Here is a 24,799-nt window from a genome sequence, read left to right on the forward strand (position 1 = left end):
TACATGTACTATTTTATTATGGTGGCCAGAAAAGACACACTCAACCTTTTTCTCCATCAGTAACATCTGCACATCATCTTCTATAGCTTTCATCCCTTGTAAAAAGCTCTGAATGCATCTACACATCTTGCACTATATTTTGATTCTAGATTCCACTCGGAATCCCTATTCTGGAAAAATCGTATGAAACAAAGGGTGAAATCTTTTGCTGTCAGTTACTTTTCTGTCTGAGCTAGCACAACAAAAAGCGTGGATTTTGTTTAAACCAGGCGAAAACAAAATTACAAATGAAGACAAGTGAATTATGCGTTTTTTAAAATAAAATGTCTGATTGTTTATTAGTATTTGATCTGAGATTGAAATTAAACGCCATGAAAGGAAAAGTGCTAAATTGCTATTAAATTATTGCTACCAATGAAAAATGTGAAGTGGCTTTGACAGGAAGAATAGTAGAACAGCAACTTTTCTATTGGGAGGTTTCCGTGGTGGACACAACTTGCTTTTCATAGGTCTTCGGATTCCGGCATGGTGGCGTCCTCTGTAGGTTCGGTTGTGATCATTATGGGAAGATACTCAGATGTCCACCCCTTTGGAGTCCTGTTAAAGGACCGTCTGCCAGAAAGCGGATTGGTAAAGGCCATGAACCTGGGATCCGTTAGCAGGAGCAGCTCAAAATCTGGAACTTTGAATTTAACTATTTTTGATGCTTTTTCAAAACCTCCAAATGGGGTGGCGACTCTGTGGGAAATGAAAAAGAGATGTCAATTAATATGTAAAATTATTCGCCAGAAAATAGAAAATAATTTAATTCATGATCTTATGGGCATGATTTTATGGGCACGTTTAATTCATGACTTTATGGGCATGTTTTAATTCATGACTTTATGGGCACGTTTAACTCATGACTTTATGGGCATGTTTAAATTCATGACTTTACAGGCACGTTTAAATTCATGACTTTATGGGCACGTTTAATTCATGACTTTATGGGCACGTTTAAATTCATGACTTTATGGGCACGTTTAATTCATGACTTTATGGGCACGTTTAAATTCATGATTTTAATGGGCATGTTAAATTCATGACTTTATGGGCATACTTATAATCTAAGTATGGTTTTCAGCATCTGACCTCTGAGGCAAGCATTTCCATTTAAGGACTATGCTTTTACGATAACACAGATATTGGTTATAAATTCATGTAAAGCTCCTTTCTATGTACTCTTGGTTTTGGGCTAATCTATTCCCTGTACCCTGTTCTCATCACAAACGTTTCTTGCCTCTTTGCCTTTGCTAGCGATGTTTCCACTCTTTAAGACACTGCCTCCCCGCCTGACATCTCCCCACTTGGGCATGTCCTGTGTCCCTTCAGTTCTAACTTCCCTCCAGCTGTCCCGGCCCATACTCCCTCGGCCAAATTCCAGAAACATCAGTTGTTTTATGTCAGTTCATTCGATGCTTATAATATATACGGTACTTTGTATTGTCAGCTTCTCTTTTTAAGAATATCGTTTGAGTTATCTGTAAATTATGAACTCTGAAGGCAAGAAGTATGTCTTTTGCATCTTTCTATCTCCACCTCAAAAACCTCCGCATCCTCCCATCTGGCCTCTGAGTAAAGTCCAGCCACCTTGTCTCGGCACTCGAGAGCCCACAGGACTTCCCAGCTCTATTTGAATCAGGCATTCGCTTGTTCATTCTGTGCCAGACACGGTTCCAAGTGAATGACATAGTCAGTCTCAGCTCTTACGTCCTAGTGAAGGAGACAGACGCTTAACAAACATGAACGTATACAAAAACATCTGATAGTGATAAGAGCTACGCAGAGCGTTAAAATAGGGCGATGGAATAACAAGTGAATGAATGACTAGGTAGTTACTTTGGATTGACTCATCAGGAAAGACTTCTCTGAAGAGCGACATTCAAACCACCATTTGAAGGTCAGAAGTTGGCCATATGCAGTGTGGCTAAAGCGCATCAGCATGCCCAGTATGGGAAATAGCTAATGCGAGGACTCCCAGGCAGAAATAATGGTGGCTCGTTCAGGCAAAGAAAGAAGGCTTGTGTCGCCAGACTAGTAGGCAATCGTGGGGCAGAGAGGAGAGGGGACAGAGACAGGCAAGTTGTGTGGGGCCTTTTTCAAACAAGGAACGTGAGTTTTCTTCTCCGTGTGAAGGGAACCCTTGTAGGGTGTTAAGCTGGGGAATGATATAATCTAATTAAATTTTATAAAGATCATTCCGGCTGCTGTTGCATGAACAGATTATAAGAAGACAACGCTGGGAGGAGGTAAGATAGTTCAGCCATTCAAGCAAGACATGATGGCTTGGATTTCAGGTGTTTTCTGGGAAGATGGAAAGAAGTGGGTGGTTTCAGGATAGGTTTTAGAAGTAGATGCATAGGATTTGCGGATAAATGAGAGTAAAATTAGGAGAAAGATAGAGAAATCAAGGACAACTCCTGGGTTTAGAGTTTTATCAACTGGCTGGTGGAAGTCTGAGAAAAGAGCAGGTTTGGAAAACACAAGCTGGGCACCCCGGTGGGGACAGGTCGGCAGGTTTTGCCCTAGCAACTTCCATGCCCTTTGTTGCAGCACATTGAAAAACTGTTTGCTCTCCAACCTCATTGCCTTTACTCATGCTCTTCTTTCTCTCTCCCTGCTGGGAGTACTCTTACCTCACTGTGGCATTTCCAAATCCCCTCTAAGTGCTGACTCACATGTAACTTTGTCCCCGAAGCTTTCCTCCCCTTATTGTCCGTAGACTCTATTTCCACCTCCCCTGTGACCCTATTTTCCATCTTTCATTGTGGCCATTGGTACGTCTGCCTTATTCTTTACCAGACTACACTCAATAGGATTGGAATTCCCTTTGTTGTATCTTTGAAACTCATGACGATACACTTGCATAATGCATTGTAGCTAGAAGATCTTCATAAACATCTGGACAATGGGAACTGGTAAGACTACATCATTCTCCAATATTAGGGAGAAGATTATTTAAAAGCCTGGAAGAGACCACATTTTTTTTTTTTTTAGCTCAATCACTCTGCTGTCTTTCATGACTATCTTAATTTCTGTGTGCCTTGTATTAATCAATATTTTAATTGTGCTACATTTAATTGTACTACAATTGTACTAATCGTACTAAGTGTACGACAATGTGGATTCCTTTACTTTCAAGTTGTTTCAGTTACATTTTTTTTTCTCTCCACATAGATTTTAGTCTGTAAAAAGGAAGGACTCTGGGTTCCATTTCTTTTGTATCTTCTCACTGCAACTGTTACAGTGACTTGTAACCGCTCTGCGCTTCCTGAGGTATCATGTCCAGGTTGGGGACACAGGAGGGGACTTAAGTCACTCGAAAGACGTGTGTAAGAAGCACCTAGACAGCTGGAAATGCAGTAAAAAATAACAGCATCTCAAGCTCCAGGCACTGCACTGGCACATGGGAAGACGAGGTAGGTCTCTCTCAATCTGCTCCCACTTTCTCAGAGAAATAACAAGAGAGGCCGTTGCTCGAGAGCGAGGAGTGGGTGAGGGTACTGGATGTTTGGGCAGAGAAGAGAAGGTGTAAATTGTCTAGGAAATCGACAAACTGAACTGGCTCAAGAATGGCACTGGATTGCCTGACAGTGCTGACGTTTGTGGTCATCAGTTGAAGACGAGACAGTCGGCAAAATGCGTGTCTGTCTCCGGGCACGTTCAGCTGCTCGAAGGCACGTGCAGCGTAGACAGATTCTGGGCTCACCCAGGGTTGGAGCAGGGACAAGCAAGGGAGATGGAGCTTAGGCACAACGGAGGGATGACAGTGAGGGACTGGGAGAGTGAGCTCAAAAGGGACTGATGGACTTTGCAAAAATGAGATGGCTTTGGGAGGTGCAACTGTAGCATTACTGAAATAAAGAATAAATGAACAGTAAAGACATAAGGCGATAGAACACTCGAAACTGAGATTTTAGCGGATGGCTTTTCCCCCTTTGAACCACTTCCGTTTTGTTTTCTCCCACCAATTTGCGGGTCATTTTCTTTTCTCGTAAATGAAAACATTCCCTTCCGTTCCCCCACCCATCTCCTGCCTCCTACCGCAGAGCCAGTGAATGGCTGCTGTTTGGAAAAGGGAGGCTGTTTTTCTTTTCTTTGGCACCATTGAGACGACATCCTGTTTGTTTGGATTTCATTGCTTCCAACACAAACTAAACACAGTCCATTCACAGAGATGTTAAGCACTGAATGTGAGAGACTGTAGGATTTTTAAGGCCTCTGAAAATAGTTTGGAGTTTTAGTCAAAGTTAGCGGAGCAAACATTTCCACTGGAAATTTTGGAATATGCTACTGAAAGATAATTGTGCATCTCTGTAATTCCCATAACATAAATCCTTCAAACATAGGTCTGACTTACAATGACTTTTCTATTTTGTCATCTACATAACGCATAAGAAGCCTGTTTCACTAAAATTCACAGTTAATAGATGCTTTCTTCTTTATTTTGATGGATCAGTGATGGAATTGCATTTGTAAAAATGAATAGTGCTGGACATATAATACACCCGTAATCATTACTAATTATTCCATCCTAGGAAAGAAGTAGGCAAAATGATTATGTAGAAATTAAAATATGGTCTTCTACTAGATAGCTAATGAATGTACTATATTTAAAGGTACTTCATATAATTATAGGATTTATTTTGCAGACAGGGCAATGAAAATGAGGAAAGGTGAAGAGACATACTCAAAGTCGTACAGCTTTCTGAAGCAGAACCGGGAAGCTCATCCACGGGGGTTGGAATCAACTTCATCCAAACTCTCGTTCATGTTGATATTTTGCCCTCCGTCCGTGAACCACACATGTTTTTTAATGACATCTAGAATAGTGACTCCTTTCCAGAAGATTTTCAATGTACTTTGCCCAGATCCATCCGAGGAATCACTGTCTATGGCAGTCACAGCCTCAGGAGATGTATTCCTTATATCATAAGACTTGAAAGTCGAAATTACTCCCTGATCCACGGGCTGCAGAATGGATGTTGTGTTAGCAGGGATGAAAATAACATTCACCTCCTTGCACATCTCCATCAGAGCTCTGGGGTGACTAGGTCCATCGTCAGTGAGCAAGTAATACTTCGAAAGGAATCCTTTTTTTGAGATGGGGGACACTAGTTCCCAAGAATGGGCTTAAAATACTCAGTAAACCACACTGCAAATAGATGTGATGTCATTTCATAGGGCACAGGAAGTGTAGATATAGCACAAATCATAAGGGCCCTAGAATTGTCAGAATGGTAAATGAGCACTGGCTTCAACTTACAGTCACCAGCTGTCCTAGCCCCTAACAAGAGAGTCAGCCTGTCCTTTGAAGCTTTGAAGCCAGGCATTGACTCGTCCTCTCCAGCTATGAAAGTCCTAGACGGCATCTTCTTCTGACGGAAGGCTGTTTCACCTACGTTGGAAATCTGTTGGTTAGGGCAGCCACCTTCGTCAGTGATCTTAGCTACATCTGGATGACTTGCCGTGGCTTCTCCATCAGCACTCGCTGCTTCGCTGTGAACTTGTACGTTCTGGAGACGGCTTCTTTCTTTCAACCTCATGAACCCACCTCTGCTAGTTTCCAGCTTTGCTCCTGCAGCTTCCTCCACTCAGCCTTTGCAGAACTGGAGAGGTGAGGGCCTTGCTCTGGATTAGGCTTTGGTGTACGGGAACGTGGTGGGCGGTTTGATTTTTTTCTTATCCAGACAAACCTTTCTCCATATCAGAAACGAGGCTGTTTCACTTTCTTATCATTGCTGTGTTCACTGGAGTGGCATTTTTAATTTCCTTCAAGAACTTTTCCTTTGCGTTCAGGATTTGGCTAACTGGGCCAGAGGTCCGGCTTTCCGTCTGTCTCAGCTGTTGACACGTCTTCCTCGTTAAGCTGAGTCATCTCTACCTTTTAATTAAGCTGAGAGATGTGCGACTCTTCCTTTCACTAGAACACTTAGAGGCCATTGCAGGATTATAAATTGGCCTAATTTCAATATCGTGTCTCAGAGAACAGGGACACCCCAGGAGAGGGAGAGAGACGGGTGGGTAGAGCAGTGAGAACGTTTAGTGATTAAGTTCACCCTCGCACATGGGCGTGGTTTGTGGTGCTCCCGGACAATTAGAGGAGTGACATCAAAGATCACTGATCACAGATCACCATGACAGACGTAATAATGAAAAAGTCTGAGATATTGCAAGAATCACCAAAACGAGACACAGAGTTCTAAAGTGAGCACATGACCTGCTGTTGGAAAAATGGTGCGAACAGACGTCTTGCTCGATACAGGGTTGCCAAAAACCTTCAATTTGTAAAAAACACAATGTATCGTAAAGTACAATACAGCATGGAACAATAAAATGACGCACGCCTGTATACGGTTTAGTTGCTGTTAAGAAGATTTCTAAAGCAATACATGTAACTGACAAGACCTTAAATCTCATGTGCTCTTTTTATACACACGTTAAGGACAGAGAGGATCTCAAAGCTCTGTGTTTGGTGTGTCCATGTATCACACCATGCTTTGTTTCATCCATTAATGTTATTTCATGGTCACAAGGAGTCTAAGAATACACTGTCATGTTCATTAAATTTAACTCAAGTTTTCATTTCTACGTGGATGTATATATAAAAAGCAATAACAGTTTCTCAAGTAAGGGAGAAGGCTTAGCAGGTGGAATTTTCTCTCTCTCTCGTACACATACACACACACAATAGGTTACATTTAACACAGGCGGCTGCGTTTCCTATTGGAGAGTATGATGCTCATTGACGCAGCGCTCACCTGGTATTTCTATGATCAATAGCATCTCTTTATAACTGACTCAGACACACCACTGTGTTTGTAGGCTGCTCAGAAGCTACGGGAAACTGAAGCTACAAGACACGAAGAAGTCTTACTGCATCTCTTATCTCAGAAGCCTGAAGTCTTACGTTATTTTGCATTTTTCCCTGGTGTTTTGCTTTTTATAATTTTCTGCACTCTCATTTTGGAAAAAAATTATAGCATTGATTAGAATGGGCCCCCCACTGCCTTTCTCTGACACCCCTCAACCTCTCTTTGAATTTGATGGTAATGCCTCTTGTATGTAACAGGTGTATTGCTAATACAGGAGTGTGTAAAAACTAAAATTTTAATACTATAATAATTAAAATACTAAAGACTACTGTTGAAATGAAGTTTATGTGGCATTCGTTTTTGTAAATCTTTGACTCCTTAATTTATTCATTTTTAAATGAACAGTTATTAAGCAGCCTATAAATTGAGTCTAGTTTTTTTGTTTGTTTGTTTGTTTGTTTTGTCAGTATGAGATAGCATACTGAAGATATTTTACTCTAAAATACAAGTCAAGTGGAATGGATTACAAGACCACTAAAAATATCCAAAATCTCCATGGAAATTTTAAAAAATGAGTAACAGGGAAAAATAGATGGCCCTTGTATAAATGATACTACAGATATATTTGGCTATATCTTTGGTAGCCTAAGTTTTGCTTTGTACGTCTGCTAGAATCTTGGGCCATTAAGTCTCTACATTACTTTTAATCTGGTCTAAAGTCTACAAAAATATAAACTGAAATCTGGAGTTACACGGTACTTCTCATGTAGCCCTGTATGTGAATTATTTCTGAAATTCTTGAACAGCATTTGAAGCAACACATAAACTAATATCAACCTTTGAATCAGAAATTATTATAAAACTACCATTTTCAAAGTATATGGAGATATCATCTTGGTGTTAAAACAATGACAGTTTCCAACTCATTTTCACTTTCATACTAAAAAGGACCAAGTTAAAAATACTAGTAATATTGCAGAAATGAGTCTCTGCCTAGGCTAAGAAGACAGTCTGTGTTTCTGTGTTGCCATTTAGATTCTTTTCTTAAAAGGATTTTTTTTTTCTACCAGAAGATTGAGTTCTCTGTACCACAGTGGGAAAATCTTGGTATTAAAATGCCAACAGTGTCACCCGGCATGACTGAATTACCTGTTAAAGCTCTTGTAATCAGGCAGTTCTGCCCTTCCTTCGGGCTTGAAAAATTTCGCGGACAACATGTCTGCAAGCTCAGGATCACTGCTGATGGCCTGTTCCCAGGGAGACTGGTAGTACTTAGGCACGGCTGTGGTGTTGAATCTTTCAGGAGGAATTTCCTTCAGTGGTCCGGAATAGCCTTTGGAAAAATATAGCGAGAATAAATAAACACAGTGCCCGGGAGTTACTAAACTCCACCTAACATTTTACCATGTTTAATTTTTTCATGCTGGGGTGAATGTATGAACAATGCATCCTTTTTATGATCCCTTAGAAAACAGCAGTCTAATACTGGAGACATTTTAAAACTCCTTTAAGCTTATGGAACTTTAAAAAGAAACCATTGTTCTTAATGTTTAATTTTTCCCAATCGTACCGTTGTTTTTTTTCCTTATCTTAGTATACATTGGTTCAGGTAAAACTGTTCATTTAATTTTTTAAAAATTGTGTGCCTTGACCGGGCGCGGTGGCTCACGCCTGTCATCCCAGCACTCTGAGAGGCTGAGGCGGGAGGATCGCTCGAGGTCAGGAGTTCGAGACCAGCCTGGGCAAGAGCGAGACCCCGTCTCTACTAAAAATAGAAAGAAATGATCTGGACAGCTAAAAATATATATAGAAAAAATTAGCCGGGCGTGGTGGCGCATGCCTGTAGTCCCAGCTACTCGGGAGGCTGAGGCAGGAGGATCACTTGAGCTCAGGAGTTGGAGGTTGCTGTGAGCGAGGCTGACGCCATGGCACTCTAGCCTGGACAACAGAGCGAGACTCTGTCTCAAAAAAAAAATCCCCAAAATCTGTGCCCCTTACATTAATTTATATTATACATTAGATGCCACAATTAATTAATTTGAAAATGTTTATTGAGGGCCTGTTGTACTCTAGGCTAGGAGAGAGCCCAATGAGAACAAAAATCTCCCTCCTCTCAGAGCTGATATTTAGTGGCGGTTCTCAAACTTTTTGGTATCAGGGACCATTTTCATGAAAGACAAATTTTCCACGGACCTGGGGAAGCAGGGGATGGTTTCGGGATAATTTGAGCATACTCCATGTATCATGCACTTTATGTCAGGTTTTTGAAAGATTTCATATTTTAATATCTAACATTATTTCTAAGGAATACGTACTGACTGGATAAGAATTTGCTTCTCTTTTAAGATAACAAATATACACTCTTAAGAAATTGCATTTAAAGCCCCTTGAGGGAGCAGAGAGTAACAAAAGGCAGTCTCTCCACGATCACTTCATATGCGGCATTTGTGATCTTGGTACCAGATCTGGTTTCATTCTTGATCGATCAATATAGCCTCACAGACATTCATAACCTCAGTTTCTTAATTTGTAAAATGAGAGCTACAATTACTGTGTCATGGAGTTATTGTGAAATTAAAGAAGATAATATATATCACAGCATTTCATAAATTGTACAGTCATAGAATTTCAATATAATTACAAATGACTTAATTTTCAGCTTTTTTTTTTTTTTTTTTTTTTTGAGACAGAGTCTCACTCTGTCGCCCGGGCTAGAGTGCCATGATGTCAGCCTAGCTCACAGCAACCTCCAACTCCTGGGCTCAAGCGATCCTCCTGTCTCAGCCTCCCGAGTAGCTGGGACTACAGGCATGCACCACCTTGCCCGGCTAATTTTTCTATATATATTTTTAGTGGTCCAGCTAATTTCTTTCTATTTTTTTAGTAGAGACGTGGTCTCACTCTTGCTCAGGCTGGTCTCGAACTCCTGAACTAAAACAATCCTTCCGCCTCGGCCTCCCAGAGTGCTAGGATTACAGGTGTGAGCCACCGCGCCCAGCCTTAATTTTCAATGTAACAAGTGATTCCCGACAAACTCAATGGACCTCTAAGGGAACATACAGCTACTACAAACGTTTTACATGATTCCTTTGGGTCTGAATTTTTCCGTTTATCTCAAATTTATCCACAGAACATAGTTAATGAGAAAAGCTATATCATTTAAATACCATTTAGTAAAGGCTTCAAATGACTTGAGTCATATCGTTAAGCACGCGGCGATTTTAGGGTTCTGTTTGGAAGGGGGTTGGTTACCTGGGGCGATGTAGTCTGGGTGTGGAGGGCTCCGTGGATCCGGGGTGTTGGGGGGCGTCGAGGGGGCTTGCTGGGGTCCAGCTTCCAAGCTGATTCCCTCCGGCTTCCCGTTCTGCATGGCCAGACGGTGCTGCGTTGGATCAAAAGGAGACTCTGCTTAAAGCTCAAAAATGTTAGGCACACTAACAGGAGCTATATATGCAAGACTCCATTTGTATATTTATAATTTAAATCCAATGTCACTTCATAATTCCCTGGGGCCTCAATAATTTACATGCTAATATGGTTGAGAACTTAAATGAGAAATTTCACTGATACTAATCTAAGATCTGTTTTACGACGACAAGCCACTTAATAATAATTAAAGCTGAAATTAACTGGGCCTTACTGCGTGCCAGGCACTGTGTCTAGGGAACTTGCTCTCCAGCTGAGACACACCGGCGAACTCAAGCAACAGATACTTTCTACGACACAAATTCTACCATCCACAGTTCCCTTCCGGAAAGTTAGACACACAAATGAAAATGTATTTCCTTTTATCTCAGCTAAGTGGACCCTAAAGAAAACAGAGCTAGAGCAGTATGCTATAGCCTGCAAACATCTATGTTACAAACATGTATAATACATACTACATGGTTTCTGTTGAAATAGCAATAGAAACAAAAGAGGAACTTTTAAAATCTGTTCTATACTTTGTGCCAAAGACATAGTAAAAGTTATATTTGGAACAAAATGAATACATGTTCAGGATCCCCATATATTTAGTATGGTCTTATGTGAAAACTACTTTTTATAACATACTGCCATTTGCTCACTATTAAGATTTCTAGAGATTTCAAAAAGTTCAATATCGTTTTGCAGCAATTTTAAGAGAGAATTTTAATGATCGTGAAGCATTCTTCCACGTTATTTTCCTTTGAATGCTTATTTTCTTCGACCATCTCCTTTGTTGCCTTTATTTAAGAAGCAGTTCAGTTCACGAACTGGGCTTCCAAATGGGTTGATGTACAGCAAGCAACGTTTCTTCATGTCTTTCTAAGAACACACATTTCCTAGTATCACTGTCTGTCACAGAAAGTAGATATCGCTCGAATCAGCAGCAGAGTAAGTTCAAAGCTGCACTTAACTGTTTCTGTTTTGAAAATGATACTTAATGTTTGAACAAATTGCATTGATTACCGGGGGGTAGCTTTCATTTTCGTTTATAGGAGGTCCTAAACATTATGATACAATAAGAAACATGCAAAGCTAAGTTAAATTATTATTTTGACAACATCTATAGCTCAAGGGAAGGAATAAATTAAAAGTTTGTTCCAGAAAATGTAGTCAATAGATGAGGTTGCTGGGGCACAAATCTTCCAAAGATGATTCAAGAACACGATTGTATGTAAATAGTCGCTCTCTATCTTCCACTGTTATTTGGTCTATCACTAAATAATATTTATTTATCTCTGAGCTCACAGCACTGTGTCTAGAAGATAATAGGTACTCAATAAATACTTGCTAACAGTATAAACGAACGAATGGGACCCGAGATTATTTTTTTAATTCCTGTCACGCTGACAACGTTCCAAACTGCAATCTGGTGCCTTAACAAAGCGAATGCGTCATCGTACGATGTGGCTCCCTGTCTTCCCTCATGATTTATTGTGCAGGTAATTTTTGGAATTAAGATCAGAGAATATACAGATCATCAAAACCAGAAGGCACCTTAGAGAGCATTTGCGTTCATACCCTTATTTTATAAATGAGGGGAAAAAAAAAATCCAGAAAAGAAAAAAAAAACAAAAGCCCTTTTAAATCAACTCTAAGTCAGACGGCTGGGGGGAGAGCTAGGATCGAACCCTGCTCTGTGGTTCCCAGCCAGAGTTTCCTTTAATTCCACCAAGATAGGTGTTGGTGCCAAGAATTCTAGAATTCTGAGAGCAGGGTTTCAATTTCCTTCATTCTGGTGTTGCTTAAATCAAAGTAGTACACTTCCTTGAATACTATTTTCCTTATTCAAAAGAAGAGAGAGTAAGTATCGTCAGACTTCAGAGTGTGTTATGTGACTTCATTGCATGCATTATTAGAGTTTATTGTTCTGAGTGATTTATCAGCATTTAATTTTGTATTTCATTAGACTTGTTTGGGGCCGTTTTATTTACTTAGGGTCCAGTCTTTTAGGAATAGTGAAAAATTGTCAAGACACATGCTTACACACTTTAAGTATAACTAGAACATTTGACCACAAGTAGATAAGATTATTGTCAATAACTTAAAATACCGGTGTCGAGAGAATAGGTTGTGTTCCTAAGGAGGTTTTGAATCTCATTGTACCCTTTCTCTAGAATTGTAAAGTCTTATTCTTAGAGATGTAAGTGGAAGTTAAGAAAGCTGGCATTATGCATTTATTCAGATGTTTAGACTTGTGGATGACTTTTCAAAGACTTTCCTTAAGCCACCTGATTTTATATGACTTCATAGAAAGTCTCTCGATTGTCATTATTGAAAGAATATGATTAGTATAGACTGCGTCAGATGGGGTGGGGATTACTGTAGACTCAAACGGTATCAGCCACAGATATTTTCCAGTAAGAAGACACTGGGCATAATAATAGGGTACTATAGCGTTGTACTTACCTGTGACTTCAAGTGAAAATCATTTCTCACAAATGTAAATGCTATAGTTGAGTAAGATTGATGTCAAACTAAATTCATAATTACAACAATTATAACTAGGTTTAATCCATGGATGCTGAAGGATGCTCACGACTGTGAAATTTTTTTTTTATTTAAAAATGTCCTCTCAACATTTACTGTTAACAAGAAAAAAAGCTGCATGTCTGAAAGGAAAATAAAAAATTTTGGAAACGAATAAAACGTTGGTGCTGGTGAGTGTGGATATTAGTTGCTATAACGTGTCTTGGTAATTATCGTAAAAGAACTCAGTGAAATAAATCTGTCTGCTGTAAAGAAGTGGACTGTCCATTCAAAACAACTTAGTAGTGATGGCAGCTGGTAAGTTTGCAGATTTAAACTTGTATGTAAACTTACAGACCCTTCGTAGCTATAGGAAGAAACCCTCAGTGAATAAAACTTATCTTTATCGTAGTCTGCACCATCTCTTCAACTTCAGGATCACTGTTCCTCTTTGATTCTTCCTGTCTGCTATTTGATTTTTCAAGCCATTTTCCCAAAGCTGGCTGCCTTTCTAGGACAGACTTCCTCCTCTACCATCTCTTTAGATAACAGTATACGTGGATATAATATCAATAACATATGTAAAATGCAGTTTAATTAATTAATTTGTGCTTGCTAAATAGCTTTCAGTTGAGGAAATCTTTGTCTACCGAGTTACGTGCACACTGGTTTTCTCCTTCATAGGAACCAGATTTCCCTGCACAGTGTGGAATAAATGCTTTGAGAGGAAATAGAATGTGTCTGTAGTTCCCACGTCTGTTTCAGTGCCAGGATCTATTTGGCCAATAAAATGCTTATCCTTTTTTTTTTTTTTTTTTTTGAGACAGAGTCTGGCTGTGTTGCCCAGGCTAGAGTGAGTGCCGTGGCATCAGCCTCGCTCACAGCAACCTCAAACTCCTGGACTTAAGCGATCCTCCTGCCTCAGCCTCCCGAGTAGCTGGGACTACAGGCACGCGCCACCATGCCCGGCTAATTTTTTTCTATATATATTTTTAGTTGGCCAGATCATTTCTTTCTATTTTTTTTTTTTAGTAGAGACGGGGTCTCGCCCTTGCTCAGGCTGGTCTTGAACTCCTGACCTCGAGCGATCCTCCTGCCTCGGCCTCCCAGAGTGCTGGGATTACAGGCGTGAGCCACGGCGCCCGGCCAAAATGCTTACCCTTATTTTGCAGAGTGCTGTGTGCTTTTGGAAACGTCTCCATCTCAAACATTTAACCGGGGGCGATAAGGCCACGGAAACTTCTCTCCCCTCCCTCTCCCTCCTCTCAGCAGGACCGATCAGGTCCTCATGCCAAATCTACAAGCTTGCAAGGTCCCTACTGAGCTAAAAGCATACTCCAATCATACACAATACTTCCTTTGTTTCCCCACCTAAACTAGTCATTATGATGAAAAAAAAAAACTCTGAGAAGCAACTGAAAGAAAATACGTAGCATGCTTGTTTGGGAATCTAGCAATACACGCAAATTTACAAATGCTGCTCGTGCATTTAGGTACCACCAGGCCAAGTTATACCTACGTTTATCTGTGCTTTAGATTCGTACTGGAAGTTTTCGTACGTGTATTTGTCGGATCGTCTCTGGCGCATCTTAAATAGCCTGGCACCCCGGTTACCGAGATGGGACAGTTCTTCCACCATGATGTCCCTGGGGATGCTGACCTTCTTCCCCAGGTCCATGCCGTCCACGTCTGTAAAACAAACAATGTTCGTAGGCATGAAAACCCCAAGGTAAGCGTTTTTTAATTCGTTTCTAAATTCCATAATGTGTTGCTTGCGCCATGCTGTTTTGGAGAGTGCCTTAAATTAAATCCTGCCTCCACCACTTTCTAACGGCCTGATCATAGAGATGTTACTTTTTTTCTCTAAACCTCGATTTCCTCATCTCTAAAGGGGAGCTAATAATAGTGTCTACTGCAAAGTGTTGATAGGAGAATTAAATTAAAATGTTTCATATTAATATACGGCGCTTAGCATGGCACCTGGCACATAGAAAGAGTGAATAAAAGTTAGCCGTCAGCCGGGCGCAGTGGCTCAGGCCTGTCATCCCAGCACTCTGGGAGGCCGAGGCGGGAGGATCGCTTGAGGTCAGGAGTTCAAGACCAGCCTGAGCAAGAGCGAGACCCCGTCTCTACTAAAAATAGAAAGAAATTATATGGACACCTAAAAATATATATAGAAAAATTAGCCGGGCACGGTGGCACATGCCTGTAGTCCCAGCTACTCGGGAGGCTGAGGCAGGAGGATCGCTTGAGCCCAGGAGTTGGAGGTTGCTGTGAGCTAGGCTGACGCCATGGCACTCTAGCCTGGGTGACAGAGCGAGACTCTGTCTCAAAAAAAAAAAAAAAAAAAAAGAGCCATCACGTCCTCCAAAGACATGAAGGAAGGACCCTCAAATGCACGTTTCGAAGTTCAAGGCGCCAGTCTGAAAAAGCTGCGTGGTTTTGATTCCACCATGCTGGAAAAGAGAAGACTAGGACGGTAAGGAGAGGGTGACTACGTGGAGCACGGGGACCTTTCGGGCCACGACACCAGCCTGTGTGACGCTGTAACAGCAGACAGACGACACGTGTTTGCGGGAGACTCCGGAACTCTAACGCACTTGACTTCATCTCAGAGTGAAGTGTAGACTTTGATTTCTTCATTTCTTTTTTCTTTTTTTTTTTTTATTAATTTATTTTCTTCTTCCTTTCTTTTTGAACTGTAGACTTTGGCTGACGCTGTGATTCGATGCTTGTCCTCTGCAGAATGGCTGTTGGAATTTAGTCCCCACTGGAGGTAGGAGACTCAAGAGGTGATTAGACCACGAGGGCTCCACCCTCATGGGCGGGACAAGCGCCCTTAATAAAAGGGTGAACTTGGTCTTTTTTTCTCTCTCACCTGCCCTCTGTCATGTGATGACATGCCATCACCTTGACTTCACGCTCCCCAGCCTCCAGAACCGTGAGCCAAGGCAGATGTATTCGTTATAAAGTACCCAGGCCCGAGTATTCTGTTACGGCCACACAAAACAGACAACAACAGCCAATAATCGTGTATCAATATGGGTTCATCAGTTGCAACAAACACACACTAATCCAAGACGTTCCTAACATGGGAACTGCAGGGCAGAGGGGTTTACATGGGAACTCAATGTACTTTCTCTTCAATATTCTGTAAACCTAAAACCAGTCTAAAACTAAAGTCTGTTATAAAAAAAAAAAAAAAGTTAAATTAAAAAAATTTCATAGGTCTTCCTAACGCGATGTGGACCAGCTTGTCCGGCTCTCTAGTTAGTACACACAGACACAACAAAATACTGTGCTCTGCAACCCCGGGACGGGCAGAAGTAACCCATGCAGGAGGAATGGGAGGGACAGAGACAGATAAAGTTTTCTGGGATTTTGTTGCCAGCTCTGCTAAGTTCTGCAGAAAATACTCACCTTTGTTTGTTTGTACGTGTGTGGAGTCTCTGTCACTATTTCACATGTGGAGGGATGAGCTAGTTTATTTTTCAGTGTGTCTATGAATGTCCCTCAGTGTACTAGGCAGCGGGGTGGGGGGTGGGCTGTTTCTGGAATCAAAACAGCAAGTGCCTTTTAGATTACAAAAGAGAGAAAAAGACAATGCTCTCGAGGTTATTTGTATCTACTGTGTCTGTCCGTAGAAATATTATGTAATGTTGCGCTACTGCTCATCTCTTTCCAACTCTGCATTTAGTGCTCCATGATGGTAGCTTGAAATTAGCCATGGTGGGAGTGTTTGTACCCCAGAAATTGGCAAACTCTACAAATCAAGACTTCCCCCAACAACCCCCCCAGCCCCCGCCCCCGCCATCACCTCCACTAGAGAACCAATTGTTGGATATTTCCCAGCATGCTATTGGACACGTCTAGCAGTGTCAGGAATATTTTGCAAGCATATTTTACATAAGCAAACAAATAACAAAACACGTAAACTAGATTCTCCAAGGTTTCCTTCCCTTCCCTTCTAAGAGTTAAATTTTTGATGTCACCGAAGCAGGAGTTCGAGAGCCACTTGTGAGTTGGGGCATCTCACGCACGATCACTCTCGTTACTGGAACTTTCAGAGTGACGGAGGCTGTCAGCGAGCACACAGAGTCCAAGTTCAGCCATTCCTCACCTTCCCTTGCAAACCCCTGCACAGGGCCTTATCAGTGTGTTTAATCCTGATGCTTGATAAATGACACATTGTTTCATTCAGGATCCATTTCCTCGCCCTCGTGGCTTAGAAGGTTGTCTTTGTGGCATTAGATCATCTATTGAAAATAATATTGCTGGGCATACTTTCCTATTGGTGTCATTTATAGTGATCAAGAACTTTAGTTAGATCAGTGAATGCCGTCCATATAAAGATACCCACTTACAGATAGTTGTAGTAAGACAGAAGAGCTTTTAAAACTGCAATTGCAATTCTAGCACAGTGGGTAAAACCACGGGAGGGCAGCTCCCTGAAGCTCATTTGCTTTAGGATAGACTTATTAATTTATTTAGAAGACTTATTGAGGTAAAGAGATTTTATCTGCATTTGCACAGGACACTTCTGCCTGTTTACAGACAGTTGGCCTATGTAACTGAATAAAAGTCCATATACTATATGTTATCACATAAAGTCACATGACATAAAACATAAAATATCATAGTCCAGACTGTGATTTTGAATAATGCCTGAAAAGACTCCAATTGATAAAAAGCTTATTGATAATTATTTCTACCTAAAAACATTGATTTGAAACCCATCTGGGATTCTTGATTTTCTATTTCATATCTTTGCCTTGATTTGAGTTCTAAGACTGTTTTATAAAGTTTCAAAAATTTGTCCTGAATGAAAATATTGTCATTTAAGAGCTGTGTGAATGTATAAACATTTAAGAAATGAGATTGTCCATGTATTAAATTACACAAATTAAGTTACAGAAACAGAACTATCTAGCACTGTTTATGGGATGTATATCTAAGCATATTAGAGTGGAAAAGGAATAAAAGAAAACTAGGATGATGGACTGGTATGGCTAGAATTAATCTCTGCAATTTCCACTTTGGTATAAAGTATAATTTAGCCTAGTTCTCTGGGTGCTAGTTTTATGGAGGGCCTTATTAGTGGTTTGATGCTCAGAAAATCTATGAATGTACAAGATCTGACTGCACACCAGTTCTCAAAATAAAACATGCACACTTTCCTAGCTCTGGTTTTTCTTGGGGTTATGAGACTGTTAATGTGAAAAGTTAAATCCAACGAAAGAAAATACCGAACTTGTCCACTGAAACATTGAGTCCTTTCTCTTCTCCAAACTTTTTATATTTGCTAGGAGGTTTGAAAGGCCTTTCTGGCCTCCTCATTTTGATGTTGGCTGTTTTATGAATTGGTTTAAGATATGTTCATGCAAGAAAAGTAAAAGGAGTCTTCATGTAATCTTTCATCTGAAATTCTAGACTTTGGCCTTTTTCAAAGAGTCCTTGCAATTTAGGTCAATATTATCATTTCCTTTGTTACCGGTGGAGAAACTCAAACACGCTGATGTTGGACTTCAGCACATAGCTCAGTACATTAGAATCCTGGAGTTTTAGAAGTAGATGCATCGGCAAATCCAGCCTTCCTCGCTTCCTGATGAAATATCCGATGTCTAGTCTGGAACCCGGGGCTCCTGGTACGGTACCGACAGCCGCACTCCATTTAGAACCTGGACTTCCTGTTTTCAGACCACAAAGCTAAACTCCCTTCCTGAAATTACAAAAATAATCTGCTCAGCTCTCTTTCTGTGTGCTGGGGAAAGCTGTGGCCCAGTCATGAGGAGAAAAAAACAAACAAACAAACAAACAAAAAACATGCCAAAAAAAAAAAAAAAACCCCTCCTGGAGCCCAGGTGAGAGAACTGAAGGGTGACTCAAGTGGCCTCGTGAGCCACTCTGGTCCTATGTATGAAGCTCTTGCTCTAAACTGTCAGCAGTATCTGTGCTTCATGTCGGGGAACAGCACGCTCCCTGTTCTTTGCAGTGGTTATTTTAATTCCAACTCCTTTTCCCAACATTTCCAAACAGACGCCAACTGTTCCGGAGTGTCTCTCCTCATTCCATCCGATTGCCCCATCTCTGTCCCTATCAGTCTGTTACCTCCTGTCCTTTTATCCTTGCCTATCTCTCTCTTCCTTCGGTCTTCAGGTTTCAGATGGGTTACGGGGCAAAGGAAAAATACGATGAATACTGGAAAATATGCACAACTAATTCATACACAGACAACGGCAAGATGTTTTCTGTATGTTGCGTCTTTTACAGCAGTACCTGTTAGGTGGAAGCAATTGCGGCTGAGATACTTTTGTATAAAGCACAGAGCTTTGTATCACAACAGGAACACAAGACAACTTCCCCGTCGCCTGCACCACTGCCAAGATGATGATGACGATGGTGATCACGACTGTGATGCATGGCGAGGAAGGTCGGCCTGACAGCGTGCAGCCTTCGTGTTCGGGCTGCTTTGTATTAGTTATTTGTTGGGAGGGTGGTATATTTGCTTTTAGTGCATAACTGACATCAAATCATAATGTATCTATAATGGACCATTTGGGGTGCAGTTAGTGGAGGCTGGGATTATTTTTAACTCATTCTATCCAGTTAGCGCTGGGGTCTCCATGGATAGAATTTTTCGGTAATTCTTTGAGGTTATTTCTCCTTCTCGTGGACTAGGTACTCTGATGTCAAAGTCTCCCTTTTTGGTTTCTTCTTCTGATTTATCTCAAAGACTCACCGGCTGTAGTCTCGCTCCCCTGCAAGAACTGGACTGAATTTCTACCTCACGTTTAAGAGGACGACTGGTTTAGCTGAGTCATTGGCCCATTCCGTTCTCCAAACTCCATGTTTTTGGAAAGTGATAATGAAAGTTAAATGGGTTACAATACCGAAAAACATCCTGATGGACAGCAGAGAGGAAGGCAGGAGAAGGGGTTTGAAGACATCCTCTCCATTCATTTTCATAAAGGACAATCCGGTCCAGATCTGATTCATTTAGTCTTATGATTGGGATCAAAAGAGTTGTGTGGTTTATCTTAAGTGATTTAGATTTTTACTGCTGTAAAGCGTTTGAAAGTTTGGAGGATCATTCCCAAAAAAACGTTTCTCTGCAGTCTATGCCTCATTTCTGCAGCCTTAGAAAAAAAAAAATACTCCCCGAGCTCCCGCTCTCTGAACACCAGACAGTATACAAATAGTAAAGCTGCACACAAGATGTCAAAGGAAAAAGAGTGAAAAATTAAATATTTGAGCTACTTCCTAAAGTATTACAGCTATTTTATCCGGGATGAGTTAAGAAACTGTCCAATTGTCCCTGTGTTATCTGTAACACTTGACGTCCCCACAAAGGCAGAGCATGTGACTCCTCTCACGGGGCTGGAACTGATCCCGTGCGGGGGAGGGGGGGCTTCAGCAGATCTTTCGTGGCCTGGATTTACTGGTGGGAAGACAGTAGTATTGAGGGTTTTTTCCACCTTAGGGTATAATTGTACTTTTTTTCTTTATATTTCATAAAAACAATAGTTATTTCTAAAAAGGGAAAAAACATTCATACACTTTATAGGTCTATGTCTCCAAAATATGATATAGACAAGGAATACATGAAATGGATTGATTGATCTCTATGATTATGGTGCAATTAGAAAATGATAACTTACTGAACGTCTGGTTTTCATGGAAACAATTTCCTGTCCAACTCAAGTGATAGTCTGATTTTTGCCTCATTGGTCAGGAAAACTAGACAAATGATTTCAAGCAAACTACTCAAAGCAGGAAATATAAGGATATCTAAAAATGTAAAAGCAGCATGAATTTTGGAACTTTGGATTGGTACAAATTTAGTTCTGGTATCTGGTTCAGGATTATTCTCATTTTTTTCCAAACCCTTTGACATCATAGTAAAACATGAGAACCAAGGTGAATCCAATACGGTGGTTTTCTATTGCAGAAGATAGAAAATAAACCTGACCACAGAACCGTTTAGATATGGCGACATTGTGTGCGGAGCATCTCAAAGTCTTTGCTTGGCTCTGCTCAGCTTGCTTTATGGAAAGTATAATCTGAAAACATTACACTCAACCCTGTTCCGGGTCTCAAGCTTTTAGGCTTCAATATTGTTAGGGTGAAAGGCTTCATTCCTGGACAACAGAGAGGAAACTAGGACGCATTCTGAAAATTCTGCAGATATATCTGAAATGGCTCAAATCAGCCCCGAAAAAGATCTGCATATTCTACTTCTTGACTTTTAAAATTGATGCTATCCTTTGTTCATGAATAAAATTGAATTTCCTTTAAATATAATAATCAACATGCAAAGCAGGAAGCATTGCTTTCTAGGGTTATTTGCTGGGACTTAAAGAAAAGACGAGAGTCCAATGTTACCTAGCATGTAATAGATATCAAAATTTTTTTGAGTCATAGGCTTTGCGGCTATAAGCACTTTCTCTATATTTTCCTGGAAATTATAAATAAAAGTAGATTTCGTGCACAAAATGTGTGAGTCAATCAATTACTAAATATGAAGACCGGTTTAGGGGTTAAACAAATAAGCGATGAATGTAAATTCCAACTCGATTAACAACTTTTGTAAAAAAAAAAAAAAAAAAAAAAAGATGATAGAACATATTTTGAATAATTTATGTAATGTAAGGCAAGAGACCAAGATGAACCATGTGGGATGGACAATGAAAAAAAGACTGTATCAGGCCTGGCTCCCCCCAGAAAAGAATGGAGAGTGATACCAACTTATAACGAGAAAGCCAAGCCAGGCAGAATGTACATCAGCTGTCAGATTGCCTCATTCCTTTTACAGCAGTTGTTCGTCTGAAAATAGCTTTCCAATGAGAAAGGATGTCTACAAAAGGATTAGTTACCATAGGCTTCGCTACACCGCCCAGAGCTCCAAGTTTGTTACGACAGAACAGCAAGAATTCAAAGGAAGCCAACTATGGAATAACATCAGCAGGGATCTACGTTAAAGTTGAGCTACGCGAATGCTACGGAGGGTCTTTATTGGTACCGTTTCCATGGATTTCCTTCACGATGGCTGACGCTTGCTGTTTCCTCTGCTTCACCATGGTACTATGTGATAGCATGGTTTTGGGTCCCCTGTTGAAAATAAAGGGACATTATTAAGGCAATGCAAAGAACTCATTTAGAGTGTTTTACGATCGTCCTTCTGAAGGAGAATATCTTTGTTCTTTGTTAGGAATTTATCATTGCTCTCTACCGAAACATGTTCATATGCATTCCTTATCTGGGGACGGGGCATGGTGTCCCTTGCCAGGCCATGCCACAGAGAACAGAGGGTGACATTCAGAGTCTCAGACCCAGTCTTATCTGCACATTAGCACGGTGATCATCGGGCAGTGAGAGAGAATGAGAGAGCTGGCCTCCCCTCCCTCCCTCCCTCTCTCCCTTCCACGGTTCATCTTAATCTGCCATCGTTTCCTTCCTGGCCTCCGTCTGTCCCAGCATCACACGCATCAGTTCCAGCAGACCGTACGACCAGAGAAGACACCAGATTAATGCAGAACTCTCTGGTGGTGGCATTTTACTACTGGCAACAGCTGCTCTTTAGAGCAAAGAATGACCATCTATGAGTCACAGCTCTGAAGCTCCTTGGACAACTGGCGAATAAAACCTTTTAGGGAACCATATACTCACCTAGCTGCGAGGCCGGGCTTTCCAGCGGGGGCGAATCGTAACTCGTGGAGGAAGGCGCTAGAGATGGAATAGAGATGCACTTGGGCCGATGGCTTTTATCCCTGGACCTGGGACGGCATGGTCCCTCGCTCGGACTTAAACCGGGGACTGAGCTCTTCTGGAGAGACTGGCATCCAGCTGACATCAACCGACTATATATAGCACCGAATACTTCAGCGACTCATATCTTCCTGGCGAAAGGGAGGGACAGGGAGAGATTAGGTTCTCGCCATTGTGTTTCTAGCTTGTGGGATGTTTGAATGAACTTGTTCATTCATTGGACATTCAGAAAGTTTTTACTGAGCACCTCTGTTTGGGGAGATAGTAGCCAAAAGGGATTTTAAAAACTTTGTAAGATGTAGTGCTTACATCCTGGGCTACGTCTTAACTGAGATGGCAAGAGACTCATCTCTGAATGAGAAGAGGATGGGAGATGGTTCATAATTACAGTGACCAGTAGGGACAATAATATCCATGGAGATTCAAGAGGAAAGAAAGCCATGTGGGGTGGGCCAGCAGGGCCAGTCCTTAAGCAGGAGTGAGAACTCATGCTAGGCTCATAAAAATGGGTGATATTTGATCAGTGAAGTGGGGGAACATTTTGAAATGGGCCCTGAGAATGAGCCATGAAGGGGAATAAAAGCTTAGACCCACGACTGTGTCACGCTTTCTGGAGAGACCCGTAGAGACCAGTCCCTGGAGAGTTGGCCAGTCTTATAAAGCCTGGAGTAAGGATTTCTGTTGGAAGGAATGATAAGTAAGAGGTTTGAAAAGTTTGATTTTCGGTCGGGCGCGGTGGCTCATGCCTGTAATCCCAGCACTCTGGGAGGCCGAGGTGGGAGGATCGCTCGAGGTCAGGAGTTCAAGACCAGCCTGAGCAAGAACGAGACCCCCGTCTCTGCTAAAAATAGAAAGAAATTATATGGACAGCTAAAAACATATATAGAAAAATTAGCCAGGCATGGTGGCGCATGCCTGTAGTCCCAGCTACTCGGGAGGCTGAGGCAGGAGGATCGCTTGAGCCCAGGAGTCTGAGGTTGCTGTGAGCGAGGCTGACGCCACGGCACTCTAGCCCGGGCGACAGAGCGAGACTCTGTCTTGAAAAAAAAGAAAGAAGAAAAAAAAAGAAAAAAATGGTATTCTCAATAGATCATCGTTGTTATACTAATTTTGGTTTCCAAAATGAAAATAGATACTGTATCTTAAAAGAACATAAGTTTTATAGAATATAATATCTTCTTTTTATTTTTCAAATATATTATACTTAAAATTGCCTTACTTTTTTTTTTTTTTTTTTTTAATAAGGAGTGGAGGGTTGTAAGGAGGAGTCCTCATTGCCTTGTTTGTTTTGCTATGACAGAGTCTCACTCTGCCGCCCTGGGTAGAGTGCTGTGGCATCACCGTAGCTCGCTGTGACCTCCAGCTCCTGGGCTGGGACTGCGGGCCACAACGCCCAGCTGGGTTTTTCTTTTCTTTCCTTTTGGTAGAGACGGGGTCTCGCCCTTGATCAGGCTAGTGTGAGCCACCTCGCCCGGCCAATCTCGACTGACTTTTTAAGCTCATTCATACCCATCTCATTTTCTGGTTTCTGACTTATTATTTGCTCTGAAAAAGAAAGTACAAATACCCGGTGTTGCAGTTTGAAGACAGCGTATGTTATCCATGAGGTTCATGACGCACACGCTGAGCTTCTAAACAGAATGGTAACGGTTATTCTAAAGTAGTTTCGTGTGGTCCATTCTGAAAGCTAACGCCGTTTCATTTTAAATCAAGTAACAGTTGATGTATTTCTATTCGTCTGCACAGAGATCTGGTGCTAGACAAAGTACGACTCTTCCAAACTTTGTCATATTGTCATCCTTTTGGCCTCAGCCCACACCCGGCCATCTCCGCGACCCAGGGCTGCCTTCAAACCCCAGCACACGCTGCAAACCGGACGAGGAGTCTCCCACCCCAGGGATCCAACTCCTGCCCTTGACCTACTGCCCGTTCCTGTCCTCGAAGCTTCTTCCTAACCCCGGTTTCAGCAGAGTAGTTCTTTATTTCTCCATCAGGGCCCTAAGTATTTTTAAACAACTACTGCTGAAGATAAAAGATGAGATTTTTTTTCGTGTTTGGTTTTGGGGTTTTTTTTTTTGTTTTTTTTTTTTTTTTGAGGCAGAGTCTCACTCTGTTGCCCTGGCTAGAGTGCTGTGGCGTCAGCCTCGCTCACAGCAACCTCAGACTCCGGGGCTCAAGCGATCCTCCTGCCTCAGCCTCCCGAGTAGCTGGGACTACAGGCATGCGCCACCATGCCCGGCTAATTT

The 24,799-nt window shown here is 41.4% G+C and overlaps 1 protein-coding gene across 1 annotated transcript; it reads right to left on the reverse strand.

The window, feature by feature from the left end:
• Positions 1-503: 503 nt before the first annotated feature.
• Positions 504-21,883, reverse strand: MYOZ2 (myozenin 2). Its single transcript, XM_069459194.1, has 5 exons — positions 21,808-21,883; positions 14,308-14,477; positions 10,107-10,236; positions 8,004-8,187; positions 504-738 (listed from the first exon to the last, which is right to left on the reverse strand). Exons 1-5 carry the CDS (start codon positions 21,881-21,883, stop codon positions 504-506), a joined length of 795 nt encoding a protein of 264 aa, XP_069315295.1.
• Positions 21,884-24,799: the final 2,916 nt, after the last annotated feature.

This window comes from Eulemur rufifrons, chromosome 26 (genome assembly GCF_041146395.1).
Source record: "Eulemur rufifrons isolate Redbay chromosome 26, OSU_ERuf_1, whole genome shotgun sequence".
Lineage (NCBI taxonomy): Eukaryota > Metazoa > Chordata > Mammalia > Primates > Lemuridae > Eulemur > Eulemur rufifrons.